This window comes from Helicoverpa zea, chromosome 18 (assembly GCF_022581195.2).
Source record: "Helicoverpa zea isolate HzStark_Cry1AcR chromosome 18, ilHelZeax1.1, whole genome shotgun sequence".
Classification (NCBI taxonomy): Eukaryota; Metazoa; Arthropoda; class Insecta; order Lepidoptera; family Noctuidae; genus Helicoverpa; species Helicoverpa zea.
The window spans coordinates 11,803,734-11,821,137 of NC_061469.1; the positions used below are offsets into that span (position 1 = coordinate 11,803,734).

Sequence of the window (17,404 nt, forward strand, 5' to 3'; positions counted from 1 at the left end):
ATATTTTAAACGCATCGTGACATCCCCCCGGGGTGGACAACACTGTTTGTAATGCAATGCAAATGTTGGGGAACTCGTGCGTTGGATTAGGGTGCGGGATTCGGTGAAGGTATTTTTTGATGTACCTATCTACTGTTAAAATGTTTGCCTACAGATTAGAAGGGAAAAAAACTCTACCAATCGCTCGTTCTACTTCAAGCTTGAAAATACTGAAATGGCTTCACGATCCGGTTTCTAGGTCAGCAGTCAGTTGCTGGAACAATTTTTATCCTTGAAAAAAATTCCTAAGCACCCATTTTCACGATAGTATAATGAACTTGTCAAAAATGTTGATAAAAAACTTATACCTAAAATAAAATAATAATCCAGCAATATTAACTAAGCCCGAAGCCAACATTAAATACTTAGTAAACCATAAAAAAGTTCTTTAGAAAAAAAAACAAGTATCAATTTAAAAAAATACATTCAAAAGTTGCACTGTATTGTGCTGATCCATAGCGGGACAAGCCATCAAACTCGCGACGTGGCTGACAGAAGACATACCCTCCGGTCGTCAAACATCACAAGTATTCACTCAAAATTTTACCACCCGGTACACGTGTAGGAGAATTTTTATTTAAGAAGAAATTAAGTATGAACTTGGACAAGTCAAGTAACTGATGTCTGTATTTTCTAGGATTAAGAAAATTAAAGATTAGGCTAGTTTTCTCATTACTTTGTATTACAACTGGTTACTCTGTATACTTAAGTTCCATCTCTAAAATGCATTTTTGTAATATCAGTCAGACCAGTCTGATTTGTAATAAACTGTATTAAAAAACGAATCATATATAGCATACTTATCTAAAACGTGCAAAAACATTGTCATAACTGAAGCTTCAGATCAGAAAGAAAATACCATTATCTAAAAAAGTAAAATGCAAAAACGCTAAGCATCAATATTTGTGCCCCATCACATTTGCAGTCGCGGTCTTCAGCAACAAGACGTCGACTCGCATATTGAGTTAGGGGCCGAATGAATACTTTATTATATGCATTTATGTTTTATGAATATTTTCCTAGCAGTACTCGGAATAGCCGCCGCACTGACAGCACGACAAGTACCATTTAAAGTGAGGGGATGAAATATATCCACGGAATTTTCTTTCTTGAGAAAAGTTATTTTATGCACAGTGGAAGCAAACAAATTACTTGTTTATTCGAAATATAACTGTCATGGAATTTAATTTTTAATCTGAATCGCTTATCTTTAAAACTGCTTTAAAAGAAACCACGCACGGTAAATTCTGAAAAATCTTCATAAGCTTACTAAAGTTTTTGACCAAAATTGGTTTTGGAAAACGCAGTATTCATGATAAGAAAACCACAGTGTTTCTAAAATAAATGAGATATCAAAATAAGAGAACACCGACGCTCAGTAAATGCATTTCGGAGTATAACGCTGTATTGTATTTTAAAATAGAATCTAACATAACATTGGTTTCTTGTTCGTTTCTATGATTATTGGTTTGGTTCAGTGCTAGTTGTCGGGATAGTAGCAGTACTTGCGTATAAAATTGGAATTGTATAATATACTTTTGCCAAAGTTTTTCTAAAAGTTATTCCACTTATTTATCTATACATATAATAAATCTGTAAAAAAACTGTGTCTGTACATTGAATATATTAAAAAAATAATAATTGGGTGGGGTTTAGAAACAGTAATGGAGCACAAATCCAAAAAAAAAATTCTGTCTGTTTGTCTGTATGTCTGTATGTCTGTATGTCTGTATGTCTGTTTGTTTGTACACGCTAATCTTCCGAACTACTGAACGGATTTCAATGATTTTTTCTTTGTTGTATCAGTATTAGGCCTGGTCAACATATAGGCTATAATTTATCTTCGAAACTTGAAGACCTGATGCAGAACTCCAACAGACCAATAAAACTATAAGAGATACAAATATGGTGCCGTGGCAAAAATTGTTTCATTTGATGAGCATTTTCAGCTGAGATTATAAATTTTAAGATCTGGAACACCTGATGTGGAACCCCAAGAGCCCAGCTTCTCTGTACCATATACAGGTATGCCGTTTTAGCAAAAGTTGTTCAATTTGATAAGCACTTTCTATTGACTTATACAAATTGAAGATCTAAAACACCTGATGTGGAACTCCAGGGGCCCAGCTAGACTATAGCATATAGAGGTATGACGTTTTAGCAAAAGTTGTTCAATCTGATAAGCACTCTCTGTTGACTTATAAAAATTGAAGATGTAAAACACCTAATGTGGAAACCCAGGAGCCCAGCTAGACTATAGCTTATAAAGATATGACGTTTTAGCAAAAGTGGTTCAATCTGATAAGCACTCTCTATTGACGTGTAAACATCGAAGATCTGGAACACCTGATGTGGAACTTCAAGAGCAATACTACACTTGAAATGTATAGAAATGAATGTTATGAAATAGGTATAGTGAATCAAAATAAGTAATTAGTCCGTCTTTTAGATAACCCTAAAATAATGGACACGCATTTTTCTTTTCTCTCTCTCACAAACAAATAATAACGAAGATACAACAACGCTTGAATTTCGTGTTAAGTCACTGCTTAGTACAAATTTTACATACCTAGACGTGGCGTCACGAGCCTCCACTCTCTAACTTTGTTGCGTTTTATCTTCATTATTATTTTGTATATCTCTTCCAGACCTCGGGACTACAGAGTTCCAAATTTTTGGGAGGCAAACGTGGGGTCGAAGCCAACACGCTGAAGCCCTTTTGAGACAACTTTAATGAAATGGTGACACAAAACCGACGATTATCCCTTTATACACTATAGAAATGAACCCAAGGACAATCCCCGGTGGACGTCGTTAAAAAAAAGACAATCCCCGGTTCTGTGCTAAACTATTGCTAACTATGGAGGAAAACTACTTGGGCTATTTTGATGGGATGTTAGTGGATGACAATGTATTAGGTACATGTAAAAACGGCAGGTGGAGACTCGCCACCTCACTTACTGTAACCAGTCACTGAATAGCAACAAGAGGGCAATAGGGACATGAGCGGCTGAAGGGTGAGGATACCTCGGCGGACTTTAAACGCGGATTACGCGCTCCCTGTGCTTACCATGAGGCACCTACCCTCCGAGCAGGGCCACTAATCCTGCTCTAGCGACTCCACTCTGGACGGCCAAGCCAAGCCAGAGGCGTGAGACCTACCCCCGTCATGGTTCACTCCGACCGGCCGGAGATGGGGGACAGTATACTCTCCCTGGAGAACTCAGTATATATAGCCCCGCGGGGTCGCTACTCCCCGTCATCAGCCTCAGATGTCTTGCGGTGCCTATATCTCATTATTATTGTCGTTATTATCTCAAGAGCCTTTGTCCCAATTATGTTAGGGTCGACTTCCAGTCACGATGCAACTGAGTACCAGTGTTTTACAAGGAGCGACTGCCTATCTGACCTCCACAACCCGGTTACCCCTTGGTAAGACTTACTGGCTTCTGACTACCCATAACGACTGCCAAGAATGTTCAATGACAGTCGGAACCTACAGTTTAACATCCCCTCCAAATAACGGTCATTGGTATCCAAAATATACGTAGAAAGTACATACGAACTTAGAAAAGTTGCATTGGCAGGCACTTGCCAGACCTGGAATCAAAGACGCACGCTCATACTTGAGAGATTGGTTCTCTACCCACTAAACCACCACGAATTCCACTAAGTCACCACGACTTTGTCATCTATTTAATGTTTTTTTACGAAATAATACCTACGTGTAATATTTTTGCCACACACAACTTAAATGCGGTCTAATTAGAATCACTACTTTTATCCCTATGGTCACGTCTATTGCGACTATTCAGATCTTTGATTTTGCTGACCCCATAGTCGCTGGCATAAGGGACAGGATCCGCGTACGAAGTCGCGGGCAGAAGCTAGTATAAAAATATACTTAGAAATGTAAACATTGTGAAAATAAGTACAAACTATGCTATTATTTATGAATGCAATGAAATTACTCACAATCATTTTTAAGGAGCAGCACAAGTCAAGAACCTATTAATTCTATATAAAGGAAGAAGTTTTGTTAAATGGGGTTTTCTCAGAAAATCATAAAAATATGTATACAGAGCGGCTGCCTTTTCTGTACAATATGCCAAGAGATGTCTTTTATTGTACGTACTATATTATTTTTAGATAAAGCCGTTTGAATTTTCTGAAATAGACATATGCAGAATTTTTACTTTCGTGGTAATAGATGAACTACTAAACTACATAACCTGTAATTATGTTAGAAACAAAAATGTTCACAATGCCAGGAAGTGCGGTCTACCGATATACTGCTCAATTCAACTGTAATAATCCATACAACCGCGGCGCACGCGAATATTATTCAATAACCTAAATATCTAATGCGAAACCGCGGCTTCACCCAAACCGCATTCAAATTAGATGATAATACCGAATATGAATACATTATTTGCAAAATCTAAATATCAAAATTCAAAACAGTTTGACGCGTATTAATTAACGAGGCGTCCACGTTATCGCAGCGATGTGCCTGACTGCGACCGCGACTGTTGCTGGCTGGCAATTATGTGTCGCGTCAACTTTATGTTATCGGTGATATATGAACGGGAAAGTTGGTGAGGAAAATAATGTAGAAACAGGTGATGCTGAAAATTTTGTATTTGGTTAAATAAAGTTTTCGAGTGTTAATTAATTAGTTGTATCAAAAAGTAGCTTCATTTATAATTGTCTAAGTGTCTATTTGAATCGATTTATGCAACATAAGTTAAATAATTTCAGAGCACTAACACTTAGCTGGTAAAACTGGGCATATTTAAGAAAATCAAGATAACTAATAATAGGTTTTTTTATGTAAGTTCACAACGGGATCGGCAAAACATGACTAGCCTAAAATCTTAAATATTCGGTTTTTATTGAAATGTGACAATTTACACTCAATTACAAAACCAACCCTACCCAAAAGTCAAAGTGTCAAATTAGAATTACTCAGCAGAAAATTCGCTGGCCCGGCTATCGATGGTTATCAGCAAACCGTATTGTCCGCGAGGCAGCAGCTCGGCTAATTTCCGATTAATCTGTCCATTATTTAACCTCTGTTTAGCGAGTGCCGGATTAGGTGCAATCAACCGTTGTTGTTACCCATCATTTAGTTATACGTAAATGTCCGCTTTACTGAATCCATTAATAATTTCGCTCATTGAATTTTATGTGAATATTGAATATTGTTACGTTATGCTGTATAAACAAATCCTATGGGAATATTGCGTGTGAATCCTTCATTTTATTGTTATTACTGTCAGAACTATAAAATTAGTTCAACAGTATAATATTACAACACTTTATTAGCTTAATCAACACGATTTACATTATATTACCCGTATTTTCCCAGTGCAATAGAAGTCAGAAAGGGCACTCGGCACCAGTGGGCTTTCTGTAATTTTTCTGCAAAAAAGATTCAGGTACCTGAGGGAGTGCACCTACATAAGGGGTAGTACATAGGGCAAGACAAGTCTCAAGTATGGGGGTAATATATAAGGGAGTACATGTCTACATGTACTTATCTAAATATCTTCCCTAGGTAGTATACAAGAGAGTTTATAAAGATGTTTTGGGAGTTGAGTGGGGAGTAAATAAGGCAGTTTGTAAAAAATTGGGTTTATGGGCATGCCCACAAACCCACTATGGTAGATCCACCACTACTTCTAACTGCTACTTCTGAACAAGACTACAAAAATTCACCCTCACACTGACCCCAAAAACTAATACATAAATCATACCACCAACTTAACAGTGCAAAATCAAAAATGCGCAGCTTCCCTTCCTCATCGCGTCACGTTAAGACTATCAAAATTTGCATAGTTATAGCTGCGTGCACTCAAGTGCAGCTGACGGGGAACACGTCAGATTGCATTGCTCCTTTTATAGCGAGGTGAAAGGGGAATATTGTAGTGGGATTCTAAATATACTATATAGAAAAGGTGGGTGACTTGTAGTAGTTTTTGTCGTTAGTTAGAGTTTAAGTATAGAAATAGACACTATTGTTAGAGTATGATGGTCAAAATATGATGAGTGAATCCTACCGCTAAGGTAGATATCTACTGCTGTTAGGTATTTAATTTACAATGTAGTAGGTTGGAACCTAAAATTCAGAGCGGTCAATAAATTTTAGTTTTCATCGTCATTCATTTCATCTTTGGTTTACGTTGATAATACAATAGTAGTCTTTATTATACAATTAAATGTCAACTGCATAACCTGAATAAATACATTTTAAATTGAAACTTTTGAATCGAGAGTACGGTTCAATGATTTTAATTGAATTTCAGAATTTTGTTCAATGAGTACATGGTTCCAAATTTCAATACATAAGATTTTTTTCAACAAGCACCATGTTAACTCCTTTTTCTTGTAAAAGTACAAACAATAGCAGTAAAACAGAAATATCGCATCGTTTCTAAACATAAAGGTAGCATTCCCGTATGGACGCCGTTAGCTCTTCCCTTGGAAATTAAAAATTGAAAACAAAATGGCTGCCGCTAGGTAAGTGTACTCTGAGTCTACGTACGTGATAAGCATAGTAATATGGATTTTGTTAAAGGAATTATATATGTTGTTCTTTTGTTTTTATACAGAAAATTTGAAAAAAAGTTTGAACTAGCAGTAGGTGTTAAAAAATCAACACAAAAATAAAGATACTGTATCAACGACCAGAAAATACGATTATGTAAAATACATAAAATCCCCTTTTGGTGGGATAATAAGTACGAGTACATACTCGTATTTTAGGAATTACGTAAGTGTGAGTCTAAAAACTAAAAATCCCATTTTCTTGAAAATTTTTACCATACGTCCATTTAGTTTATGAGTCGCGTTAGTCAAAAGCGCATTTTTCAGGCAGTGTGTACATTGTTTTCTTACAACAATAACAATATATCAGCTGGGCGAGCCACGGCGTACACTAGCGGACACGCTGCCGTACACAGTCTTATGATTAATTGCACTTATTTTATTTTATGTGTATTTTCATTGCTGTAGTTTTAGACAAACGCTTGAGTGATGATGAAGGATGATGAATTTATTAGACACAAGTTTATTTAAGAATACAGAAAATAATGCAAAGCAAAATCCTTATATTTACATAGTTTGTGACACAAGTCGTTTAATCTCCGTTTCTGAAGCCATGTGCATAATATTCATCTGCAATTGCATTTAAATCGATTCGGATGCAGATAGACCGTAAATGTTATTCGGATCAGAATTCAAAACGATCCTTTTGAACATTTCAAGACTATCAAATTTTATTTTATCGAATCTTTATCGACGCTCTATGGTTTTTAAAAACGTAGTTTGGAAATTTTTAAACGTATTTTTTGGTGCTATAAGCAGCTGTCCATAGCTTGATAATATTCTTATGAAGTTTTTGGTGAACTTATTTTTAATAGGTATATTATTTACCAGCTGACCCGGCGAACTTCGTACCGCCTAATAAAATCTTACTCGCAATTTTTCCTTATTTGCTCACCGTTTAGGCTTACCCTGACTAAGACGAACATTTTAAAACCAAAATTAGCTAAATCGGCCCAGCCGTTCTCGAGTTTTAATCAGACTAAACACACAGACAAATGTTGTTGTTACTGCATTGATTTTGTTTAATACAACCTCTTGTTACTTTTTATACACAGAACTATGTAATGTGGTATCGTTTGTTTTCCCAAATAAAATAAAATAAAATAAAACTAACGAACAACAATTCATTTTTATTTATATAAATATCTTTGCATGTATCTGTAGGACATTTCATATCCTTCTTTTCTCATTGGGAATGAGATAGAATCATATTTTAATTAGTTTTAAACTCAATGCTTTCTGAACGTCAAAAAAAAGACATCCTACAAAATGCAAAGTTTGCCATTTTCTATGTCTTGTCTTTTTAAAGGTTTATTATTGTACTATCGTCGTTTATTTCTCAAACATGCATCTTTCCTCATCCACCACAAAATCAGACACATACACAGCAACAATAAAAATGCAACGAACTCGCGGCCCATATTTCCTGTCCCCCAGTGTAAGCTGTTGCCGTCTAGTTTCACGCACCATGTACTGCGTCTCGCATGCAAACTGCATTATCAGCCTGATGCTGAAGATACGTTTTATTTTTATTAACTGATAATGCCTTTTGTTTGGTGCTTTGGACCTTTGCGTAATGGGTTTTGTTTTAAATTGTTTATGTTTTATCAGTTTTTCTTGATAAAGTTAAGGCTCTGTGTAGGTAGGTACTTGAGTTAGACCTCGCCCAGTCAGTAGGTATAGTGTACGAGAAGTCAGTTTCCCAGAAAAATAATTTAAATTGAGTACTAAAGAATCCGGGATAAAAATAAAACACTGACAGTTGGCACTGTACTATCGTAGTTAAAAAATATTCATATGTTTTTTTTTTTGTTTTTCAGGTATGTGCTCACAGCTTTTTACAACGCATCTCACCATCTTATCTTTAGTAAGTAAAATAAATCTGCCTTACACCATGTATTGCCTCCCACAAGAACAAAAAAAATAGGCTAAACTTGTCCTACACTATAATAACAACTAATCAAATGACTAGCCTATACAACAATCTGCTAATGTATTAATTGAATTGTAATTAGCGTACACATGTCTGACACGAGGACATAATTCTCGCAGTGTTAGTAAACAGGCGACAGCTGCGATCGTAATCGTAACACGAATTACGACTCGCGACTCATCTTGTCGCTGTGATTACTTCTTATCTAGTATATGCAAAAATCCAGAAAAATATACCGTAGAAGATCTTTGGCATTCGTTACGGGTAGCTAGAACCCTGTAAGTCCAACAACCAGTCTCACCAAGGGGTTGCCCGGGCAGCTGGGTCGAGGAGGATAGGTTTGTTTGTACAAGGAGTGACTGCCAATCTAACTGGTACTCAGCTGCATCCAGTTAGACTGGAAGCCGACCCCAACATTGTTGGGAAAAGGCTAGGAAGAGGATGATCCTAATCTATCTATCCTGATGACCCTATGAGGTACTTGTATTTAGGATGAGAAAGATCTCATCTGTTTTTTTTTCTTCTATTTTCCTTTGACCACGTGAAGGAAAATACGGATGGGAGATAATCTGTAAAGGGAAATGACGTTTTATCTTAAGGAAAAGGATAATTAACCTGCTATATTAGTCATATACCTACATACATTTTATCTGTAGAAAATTCTTTACAAAATTATATGTCATCAAGATGAGAAAATACACTAGGTCATAAGTTCTGAATTTCTATAAACCTTACATATACTACACTCCAAAGACAGCATACTGGCATAATTCACGATATGACACGATATCCGTCTCGTAGGCGCGTGGTGCCTCATTTTTCGTCACGCCAGTGTACGGCAGTAACATTTGTACGCGAATGTATACGTTGACTTATTGTGCAGGATTTTATTAGTATGCTGCGGTGCAAATGTATTTTTTACGTGTTCCTTAGGATGTGTATGGATGTAGATAAGCCTTGGTGTGTATAACAAAAATGTTTGTATATAAGTATAGCTCTACTGGATGGAAGTATGATACTAAAAGAGTTTATTATTTTTGTACTAGGCATTGTATTTTAGATGCCCAAACACTATTTTTTTTTATCCAGATTTTTGTTCGACGTTAGACATAAAAAAATATTAAATCACTAAGCATACTTTGCATGTACCAGTATTTATTCGTGAACATATTAATTAGATTTTTAAATATTAAATAGAAAAATAAAAAAAAACATTTAAAAATAAAAAAATATATAATTTGTTATTATCATTATTTTGTTTCATAACATTGAGCCCATACAATTTTGAATCTTTTACTATCATCACGATTTTTCCTCCTGCTACCAACTGCAGTTTATTCACTCTCTTACTGACCACTCTGGATCAAAGTCCCAACATCTCCTTTACAACATTACAGAGTGCTTAGTGCGAGTTTTCGTGAATTTTTTTACGGACTCACATGAGAGCGCGTATACTAAGATTTGTATGCAGTGTTGCCAACTTAGTGGATTTTCCACTAATACTGGTGGTTTAAGTCCCCTATTTAGTGGCGAAATGTTGAAAGTACTGCGGGTCAAGTAGCGAAATGTAAGTTTTGTGGTACAACTTTAAGGAGTTACTATGGAGATTTGAAGTCTCACGGAATGTCAAAAAAGCATCTACAAAACAAAAAGGTGAACGACTACTATATAATTATATTAAGTACTTATTCATTGGTCAAATGCGTAACTAAACAATTTGTGAAACTACTACGCCGATTATAATTTGTGAAGGATTCGGATCGGGTCGGATGAATTGCTAAACAGATGTAATGCTTTGTCTGTTTTAATTTTCTATCGTTGCCGAGTTACATCTTTGGATGATTAAATTGTTTTAGGTTACAATAAAATATAAACAATATTTTTTTAGTGGTGAATTTGGTGATTTTAAGTGTGGGATAAATTTTTGTTAGTGGTTTTCTGGTGGTTTTAAAAGTTGACTCTGGTGGTAAGCTTCTACAACTGTTGGCAACACTGTTTGTATGGAACAAAAACAGGTTCCAATTTTTGACACTAGGTGGAGCTGTTTTTGTTCCATACAAATCTTAGTATACGCGCTCTCATGTGAGTCCGTAAAAAAATTCACGAAAACTCGCACTAAGCACTCAGTACCATAATTAAGACGTTCCAATAACATTGGACTTGACGAAACTTGATGAAACTTTAACGTTGGAATAACGTTGGATTGACTGACAGTTGTGACGTCTATCGGTGTAGATCTGTGTCCATACTTTTAATTCTTAAAAAATAATAAACACTTGTTTCGGCTCAGTGACTTTATTTATAGTGAACACAGTGAAACATACAGTGACATATATTAAAGTGGTTAATAAAAACAGTGCTTAAGGTTCTAAACTATACAAAACAATACTTACAGTGACTTTGCGTAATTGAGTTCTACCCTCTATTTTTAATAAGTGTCGGATATTCTCGTCTCTCTCGATTTGACAGACCGACGGCATAGACAGAGGGCTGATATTCTCGTTATCTGTCAACGATCGACATCGAGTTAACAGCGCCATCTAGCGTGTGAACGGCGAATCACCTCAGACGCAAGTTACCTATTTGCCTACCATCATGCCTGGTGTCAATTGCCACGGTTGCGGTCGCTTTATGGTACCGGCAGAGGGCGCTAAATGTGGTAAATGCAAAATGGCGTACCACAGAGGGTGCGTAGGAGTTGTAGCAAAAGGCGTTGTCCCTGCAGGCTGGCGCTGCCCAGAGTGTAAGAAGAACCTGTTAAGGGACAATAGGGCGGATACTCCAGTCAGAGGTCTTGCGGAAAGCCCTCCCTGTTCTAGCACCAGCCCTGTAGAACATACAAGCGTGGTGCCGAGTTCACCCAACACCAGGACTGTTAGTTGTTCCAGCCCTTTACCTGAGACCGTCGGGCAACAATCTGCGAGTCTATCGTCTGTTCCTCCTGCGCCGCAAGCTGGCTCCGACTTGACTCTAGTGGAGGAGTTGAGGGCGATGCGTGCTGACCTTCTGGAGTTCCGCAGCAAGATGCTGGAGGAGATGATGGATCTTAAATTATCCATGCAGAGCTGCAATACCCGTATTGACGGCCTGGAGGCCAGAATTAATGCACTGGAACAGCGGCGGGAGACCTCCCCTTCCACACATTCATCCGTGGAGGGGATTGTGGAAGAATTAAGGAGGGAACTGAACGACAGGGATCAAGACCTTCTCAGTAATGACATCGAAATCTCAAATATTCCCGAGAGCACAGCTGACAACCCGGTTCACATTGCCAAGGTAATAGGCCTCAAGTTGGGGGTCACGCTGGAGGAACGTGACATCATCAGTGCGGAGCGGGTGGGCGGTAGGCAGCTCAACGCCACAAGCTCTGCCGGTCCGGCGGTGCCGCGGCCGCGCGCCATAGTGGTACGCCTGGCGCGGCGCGATGTGCGCGACCAGCTGCTGGCGAGTGCGCGCGTGCGCCGGGGCGCGACGACTGCTGACCTGGACATGTCTGGCCCGCCGCAGCGTTTCTTCCTTAACGAGCGCCTCACTAAAACTAATCGCCGGTTGTTTCGGAAGGCGCGAGACGCTGCTAGCCTCTTCAGCTGGAGGTTTGTTTGGACGAAGCGAGGTCGCATACTGGCTAGGAAGGGCCCGGGTGACTCCACCCAAAGAATCCGCACCGACGAGGACATTGCTGCGATTATTGGATCTGTCAATGAAACAACTTGATTACTGTCTGTTTTTATTATTTTTGTCATTGTGTGTGTCTAGCATTCATGAGTGGGGGAATATGCGTCACACTCTTTTCTATCAGGGGGTTATCATATTTTGCTTATATGGTGAGTCAAAATTGTTTCAAATCTATATAACTATATTATATAAACACGTTAAATCTTACACTAACATTTCACAAAAATTATTATTATATACATTATATATAGAAGCTATACACATTATATATCAAAGCTATATACACAAACAATATCTACAAAAACTATATATATTTTATACAATAGCTATATACATTATACACAAAAAACTATATACAGTACAAACAAAATCTATATACATAATTAAATTTACAGTACATAACAAATGCAAATGACTCCAGCTAAATACATCAAGTTTGGTTTGTTAAACGCAGGTTCACTGGGGACTAATCAAGATCAATTTCTGATAGCCATGGGCAACTATTCCGTGGATATAATGGCTATCAACGAAACTTGGTTGCGCAAGGGTGAGGATGGCCGCGCGCCTAGTGTGCCTGGGTATAGACTTAAACACATACCGCGTCCCACGACTGTCCGTGGTGGGCGAGGCGGAGGGGTCGCATTTTACCTTAAAAATGGAATCACTGCGCGCATCAGACCTCATCCTGAGCACAGCAATGTGGAACAGCTCTGGCTGAACCTCAATGTCAATAAAAAAAAACTACTTATTGGCACTGCTTATCGTCCACCATGGCTAGAGTTACATACTTTTCTGGACGCCTTGACTGACAGCATTAGTGGGTTGGCACCTTATGATCATCTGATTCTGTTGGGAGACTTTAACGTTAATATGTTAGATGTTGATAGCACAAAAACGAAAGAACTTACGGAGTTTCTCAATCACTTGAATATTCAACAGCTAGTGCAAACACCCACACACTATGTGGGAGACAGTAGTTCGCTAATTGATGTTGTCTGCACAGATGCTCCTACTCGTAACGTCATTGTGAATCATATTAGTGAGCTTGGCCATCACTCGTTTATCACATGCGAGACAATTTTTAAAAAGCCTACGTTCAAACCCAGGTCGGTTGTATTTCGTCCGCTCAAAAACATACTGGAGGACTACTTCATAATGGATTTGGGGAATATACCATGGTCATCGGTTGGTGACATGAGTAATGTTAATGATATGGTGCAAACATTTAACTTCTTTTTGAATCAGCTTTTTGATCTCCATGCTCCTCTCAAAAGCATGACCTTTAAAACCCGTCCCACTCCGTGGATAACTGATAATGTTAGGCTAATATCGAAGATGAGAGATGAGGCAAGGGCACGGTTTCGCAAAACTAAGTTACCAGGACATAAGCAATATTATCTTCAACTCAAGCATCAAGCTATTACGGCCCTGGCTAGCGAGAAGAAATCATATTTCACAAAGAGCATCAATGACCATATTAAGGACCCTAAACTGTTATGGCGCAACCTAAAGTCTGATGTGCTGCCAGATCACACGCAAAGATTACTACCAGGACATTTCAACAACCCTGATGAAATTAATGCTGCGTTCCTGGATGTGCCGGGCAACTGTCATCTAAATGTGTCACAGCAGTCCTACTTTGAGACACATAGCTTTGGTGATGCCACATTCAGTCTTACAACGACCAACGCCGAGGCTGTTCTTAAGATAATTAAGAGCCTGGGATCTAATGCACAAGGTATCGACTGTATCAGCCTTGATATGATATCCCTTGCTTTGCCTAATGCCTTGCAAGCCATTACTGATATAATTAACTGCTCTATTACCACGAGTACATTCCCTGAACTATGGCGATGCGCTATCGTCCGACCTATATCCAAAAATAATAATCCAGTCAGTACAAAGGACTTGAGACCTATCAGTATTCTGCCTTGCCTCTCCAAGATTCTAGAACGGGTAGTCTACTCCCAAGTAGTAAATTTTCTGGAGGTAAATAAAATTCTTCCAGATCTGCAATCAGGGTTTAGACAGGGTAGGGGTACTGCAACGGCTTTGGCTGATGTTGTAGGGAATATTCTTGAAGCGCGCGATAGGGGGGAGGGTACAATCCTGGCATTGCTAGATTTTTCCCGCGCTTTTGACGCAATCAACACCACTCTATTGTTGTCCAAATTGGCTTTCTACGGCTTTGACCCTGATGCAGTTGAGTGGTTTAGAAGCTACCTTTCCGATCGATCTCAGTTAGTGGAATTGCACACAGAAGATGGGTCAAGGGTGTCATCCGCCCCCCTCCGCGTGTCGAGGGGCGTTCCTCAAGGCTCGATTTTGGGGCCCCTGTTGTACATACTGTACAGTGCAGATATCACAAAGTCATTCATTCACTGTAATTACCATATGTACGCCGATGATATACAATTGTACATCTCTTTCAAGGCTGATGAAACATCTGTGGCTGTGCAGAAAATCAACGAAGATTTGCAGAGAGTGGTTGAATGGTCTGAAGTGAACTCTCTGGTACTTAACCCCCTTAAATCGAAGTTTATAGTTCTGGGTTCTAGGAACCAAGTGCGTACAATCTTGACCACTAATCCTGCGTTGACAGTCATGGGCGAGAGCATTGAGAGAGTTGAGCTAGTATGCAATCTGGGTTTAACTATGGATCCCGAATTAAGGTTTGAGGCCCATATCAATAATGTTCTGCGTAACTGTTTTTATAGACTGAAGGTTCTGTATGGAATACGAAAGTACCTGTCCATCCCATTGCGCAAACAACTCGTTGACAGTCTTATTCTATCTAGGCTAAACTATTGTGATATAGTGTATGGACCATGCCTTCTTTCTAGGACAGAACACGTTATACAGCGTATTCAAAATGCCTGTGTTCGGTTCTGCACAAACATTCCTCGAAGAAGCCACGTGACTCCGTACATAAATAATCTGGATATATTAAAGATGGCAGCCAGGAGGAGGCTGCACTTGGCCAATTTGCTTTTTGGAGTTATTGATTCAAAAAAACCAGAATACCTATATAGCAAGTTGACCTGGAAACCCATCCGTTCAGATCATGGTCTCCGGTCCGTGGTATGCCCTCTGGTGGTACCAATGCATCGTACCATAGCATTCCGAGGTTGTTTCAAGTTTGCAGCCACACGCTGTTGGAATGATATCCCTCCACCATTGCGACGCCTGAAATCAAAGTTACCATTCAAATACCTACTTAAAAAACATTTATTAAGGGAACAAACTGGCTGATACGCATGGTAACTGTTTGTATTGTCACTTACCTACGGGGTCATGGCGTACATGCGCTGGTGTAGGGATTTCCTGAGGCGTGGGATGCATTGGAGGCACACTTGTAGCAGAAGCGTGGCTCCTGATCGTTGAGCAATCTTGGAGGAGGGGCTGTGTCGGCTCATATTGCTCCAAATATCCTTCATCTGTGTTCTTTGTTATGTCCTCATATATTTTTATGTACCTGTGATATCAATTCATTACGATTTTAATGTTAATTCTAAATTTAATTAAATCATTATTATTCCTTACTTTTTATATTCCCTAATCTAACTAAAATGTTGTTTTTTAACTAAAGTTGAATGCTGCTTACTACGTACTATTCGCAATCCACGTGTAACTTCTACTCACCCACCGTCATGACAAAGCATATTTTATAACACCTCGCACGATCCCAAACTGGGATAAGATAAAACTTAGTCACTCGTTGCTCAAGATACTTATCTCGTATGATACATACACACTATACAATATTTTGTAAAGCATATTACCCTCTTATAATAAAGTACGAAAGCGTCGGTCGCCATTAAAAATACATTTTTATTTTCAGTAGCTGAAATAGTTTTTGACAGATGTTTAAGTTACAGCACTGACCTCTATGGTTTACAGGCATAGATAATTAATGGCGCGACCACATGTATTTTGATCATATGGAGTAAACTAATTATATTCTATTATATTCTTCAAAGAAACACTATTTATTTAATATATATTTAAACACAATTTATTTAACACATATTCGCATAATCACCCGTTGGACGCCATAACGTTAGTTTCGGCTGTCGCTGAAAATCAGCGCTGGGACTTTGTCTCGCACGGGGTCGCAGCATCATGCTGAGCGAGGGCCGTATTGCGTGGTTGTGACGCATACTACCCCCTCATGTTTGTTTTCTTTCTATTTTAGCCCTTTTTTGTTTTATTTATTATATTGATTGTTTATGTAGGTACTTATGTATGCGTCCTCAATTACGTAATTAAATGTATTTTCTTTCTTTCTTTCTTTCTTTCTTTCTAACATCACGGCATCATATCACGGTGCCCATGCGCCATTCATTAGGCCACGGCAGCAACCCGCCAGTAACTCGCCCGTATCTCGCCCGAATCCCGCTGCTATCCCGCTACTATCCCGCCAGTAACATGCTAGGACATAGTATCTGCCAGTTATGACGTCACTAATGCCAGAACGTATACGATACTGGTTGAGTTACGCGTTTGCTCAGCAGTTTAGTAGTATGCGTTGTTGTGAGTAAGCTGTTTTGTCATCATAGGTAGGGAATATCGGTAATTGGACGATCCACATGGATGCTATCTAGTCTTCTATCAGACCTTGTTTGTGTGGCAGATTTAAACAGGAGTAAAAACAAAAAGCAAAACCTTTGATGGAAAACAACGCACTTTAACATGGTTATAAAGTTTGAAATGGAATCAGTCTGTATGTTTGTTAAACGTGCTAGTCAGACACTACTGGTGCTATTTGAAAAATTGTTTCAGTGTTAGATCGCCTTTTTATGGAGGTGTGCAAATTAGTTCCTACGGGACATAGCTGAAACCGCTGGCCAAACATAGCATAAAATAACCTACAACACAGAAACACACTTAACATTAATCCTCTAACTTTAATACTAAGTCAATCACTTACAAAATCAATCCAAGCGAAACTAACTCGGCTCAAACTAACATACGAGTATAGTTTGCAACATGTTCCAAGATGACACGAGCTGTTCAAAGTTGGCTTAATCACTGTCATAATTCAACGTAAGCCGGGTCGGGTCTAGCTTGATCCAACTAGTTGGATTTGTATATTCATGTTCTGTATCGTTTTGAACAGTTGGCTAGTAAAATAGGTATCGATTATTC

General features: G+C 38.6%; 2 protein-coding genes across 2 annotated transcripts; both read left to right on the forward strand.

Annotated features, from left to right (window-relative positions):
- Positions 1 to 10,799: 10,799 nt before the first annotated feature.
- On the forward strand, positions 10,800 to 12,473 carry LOC124638745. The gene has a single exon (XM_047175813.1). The coding sequence runs from the start codon at positions 11,177 to 11,179 to the stop codon at positions 12,293 to 12,295; it is 1,119 nt and encodes a 372-aa protein (XP_047031769.1). The 5' UTR covers positions 10,800 to 11,176; the 3' UTR covers positions 12,296 to 12,473.
- A 194-nt stretch (positions 12,474 to 12,667) lies between these two features.
- On the forward strand, positions 12,668 to 15,176 carry LOC124639153. The gene is made up of 3 exons (XM_047176390.1): positions 12,668 to 14,245; positions 14,690 to 14,957; positions 15,100 to 15,176. The coding sequence occupies exons 1-3, from the start codon at positions 12,668 to 12,670 to the stop codon at positions 15,174 to 15,176; spliced, it is 1,923 nt and encodes a 640-aa protein (XP_047032346.1).
- Positions 15,177 to 17,404: the final 2,228 nt, after the last annotated feature.